Raw genomic sequence first — 3,024 nt, forward strand, 5'->3', positions numbered from 1 at the left:
TTAAAAACGCGTCATTTTCGCTATCATTTTGTAAAAACATAATTAAAATTAAAAACGCGTATCATTTTGTAAAAACGCGTATCATTTTGTAAAAACACAATAGTATTGTCTAATAAATTCATTTTGTTATCTTATCAACATAATTTTTGTCTCTCGTCTCGTTCATACCTGCTCCTTTAAAAATAAGGTAGCTCGAACCGACGCGTGGCGGCGTTCAGGCCGGGTCGGCGAGAGCGTTACGTTACAACTGGCGCCCGAACAGGGACAGGTATTGCAAACGAGCGTGAGATTTGTTGAATGAAATTAATTAATCACGTCAAAATGGCAGAGAAGACCGATAGAGACGAAACAGCGAGAGATTCCGGGTTCCAAAATCCCGATGAGCGAACGGCACAAAATGTCGATTTGACTACCTCAATTCCTCCTCCAGGGGCGGGGAACATTTTTAATGAATCTCGCGGCAACTTTGGAATTGAACAGCAAGAGAAATTTGACGATGATAATAAAGATCAAAATGAAGAAATTAAAATGGAGGAATTTGAAACCCCTAAATCGAATAAAGGAAAAATTGAATTCGCAGAATTAAATCATGAGCTATTGATGAGCCTAATCGACGCAATGAAAGAAATGAAAACACAAGTACAGAGCATGGCTAACGAGATTGCACGAAATAATCAGGCCACTAGCGATTTGAGGTCTGAATTTACGGAAAAATTCAAGACTCTGCAAGCTACAATCGCTAGTGATGTCCATAAAATCTATGACCCAATGAAACGCCACGTAACGGGCTTAACGAGAATAGTACAGGAAAATGAGTCAAAAAGTGCCGTTATTGAGGTTAGTGTGGCTCAAATACAACTTGACGTCAGCGCAATCAAGAAAAGGGTGGAGAATCTCGAATCTAAGGACAAAATCCATAGTCCGAACACTGAAAGCACCCGGATCGTCCCGAAGCCCAGTAAAGTAGTTTCAGATGACGAATCCGAAAACGAAGAGGAAAAATATGAGCCCGAAGAGAAAACAGAAAGGATTCGGACGATGCTGCCAATGGACATGCATCCAAACAAAATTAAAATTAAACCTCCCACATACGATGGATCGGAAAGGAAAAGACCGATGAAGTTCATTAAGGAGTTCCGGCGGTATTGTGAGGTAACAAACCCCACGATCACCGAAATGAAATATTTGCTGGGACAATGTTTAGAGAAAGCCGCAAAGGAGTGGTGGGTTCTTATTGAGGACCGTGTAGAGGATTTCGAGGAAGTGGAGAAGAAATTCGTTGAGCGTTTCTGGAGCACCGATGTCCAGAGAAAGGTGAGGAAAGACCTTGAATTCGGACACTACTCTGATAAGGATAACAAAACATCTAAAGTGGAGTATACAATCAACATTTTCGGAGCCGCGAAGGATCTTATCCCTCCTCCAAGCGACGAGGACATAATTGCATCACTCTCGCAACATTATACGGATGAAATCCAAGCAACGATAATTAGTCGAGGATTTAAAACGCTGGAACAATTAATTGAATTCCTGGGAAAAATCGATAGGCATGGACCAATAAATTCGAAAAAGGAAAAAGAGGCTTCTCCAAATCAAAATCAGAACAAAAATGAGCAAAGGCCATTCCGAATGCCTCAAAATAACAACTGGAATAACCAGGGTGGATTCCAGAACAATTTCAACCGGGGAAATCCAAACTGGAACCAAAATAACCGACCCAATGGAGGTTATAACAACAACAATGGCTGGAACAATCGACAGAACCGCAATTTCCAGCAAAATTACAATCAGAGGCCCAATAATGGCAATTATCAACAAAATTATAACCAGCGGTCAAACAACGGATATCCTCAGCAGAATCGAAATAACGGAAATAATAATCAACAGAACGGATATAACCGACAAAATCAGAATCCGAATTGGAGACCGCAACAGAACAATGGAGGATACCGACCGCCGAACAATCCAAACGATCATCGCCAAACTAACGAACGACAACGGCCAGAAATTCAAGCGATAGAGGTCCACCAAGAGCCTCAGCCGTCGACATCTCGGGCGGGAAACGAATAAACGTTGTACCCGTGCTTAATAACAAGGATCAGAGTGATAATAAAGGAAACAAACGAGGTACAACGGAGGAAAAGAAGAAGATTAAGAAAAAAGGATCTCAGGATGGTTTATCGGAGGACCTCCACCAAATGAGAGATGCAAACAAACCGAAAAACGAAATTCAGGACATAAAAGTGGCAATAAACACGATTTTTACGGATACTAGGGAATTTTTAATGGAAGAAGGAATAAACGAAGAAGCTTTGCCAATTATAGAGTGTCCAGAGATTTATGCTAAAATAGAAGGGATCCAGGTCACAGCATTAGTAGATTCAGGTTCTAGAGTTACCACGATCTCTGAGGAATTTTATTTGGAAAATAGAGAGATTTTGAAAGATTGTCCACTTTTGCCTGTCACGGGAGTGACGGTGAAAGGAGCAATAAAAGGGAAATTAACGAAGGTTAGAAATCAAATAATGGCGATGACTGACATTGGAAAGATTAAAACATACATAAAATTTTTGATAGTGCCCGGCTTGATTAGGGATGTGTTGCTTGGTGTAGATTCTTTGCAACCGCTTAAGAGTTTAATTGACCTGGGAGCAATGTCTCTCCATGTGAAGTATAATGAAAAAACTTCAATAAGTAAAAAAGGCACGCCAAGTATTAAAAGGTCGTGACCGTCGTTTTAAATGATTTTCTATATTCGCATTGTCAATAAATAAATTTTAAAAAATGTTTAACTGTGAAAAAATATGAGATCTATTGTAACATATTCAGTGAATGAATTACGTTTTCTGTAGGAATTCTGAATTTTGGAAATAAAAAAAATGAGATCATTTTTTAACGTAGCCAAGTACAGTGAATGAATTAAGGTTCTTGTGGAATTCATTCGTGTACACTTTTAGCCCTAATCCCTCACTTATTCAGAAAAATTGTCTAGCAAACGTCACAGAGCAACAAAGGTTTCTCGAA

General features: G+C 39.5%; 1 protein-coding gene across 1 annotated transcript; it reads left to right on the forward strand.

The window, feature by feature from the left end:
* Positions 1-321: 321 nt before the first annotated feature.
* LOC122408877 (G-quartet DNA-binding protein TGP1-like) lies at positions 322-2,070 on the forward strand. The gene has a single exon (XM_043415961.1). It carries the CDS (start codon positions 322-324, stop codon positions 2,068-2,070), a length of 1,749 nt encoding a protein of 582 aa, XP_043271896.1.
* Positions 2,071-3,024: the final 954 nt, after the last annotated feature.

This window comes from Venturia canescens, chromosome 4, assembly GCF_019457755.1.
Source record: "Venturia canescens isolate UGA chromosome 4, ASM1945775v1, whole genome shotgun sequence".
NCBI classification, from domain to species: Eukaryota; Metazoa; Arthropoda; class Insecta; order Hymenoptera; family Ichneumonidae; genus Venturia; species Venturia canescens.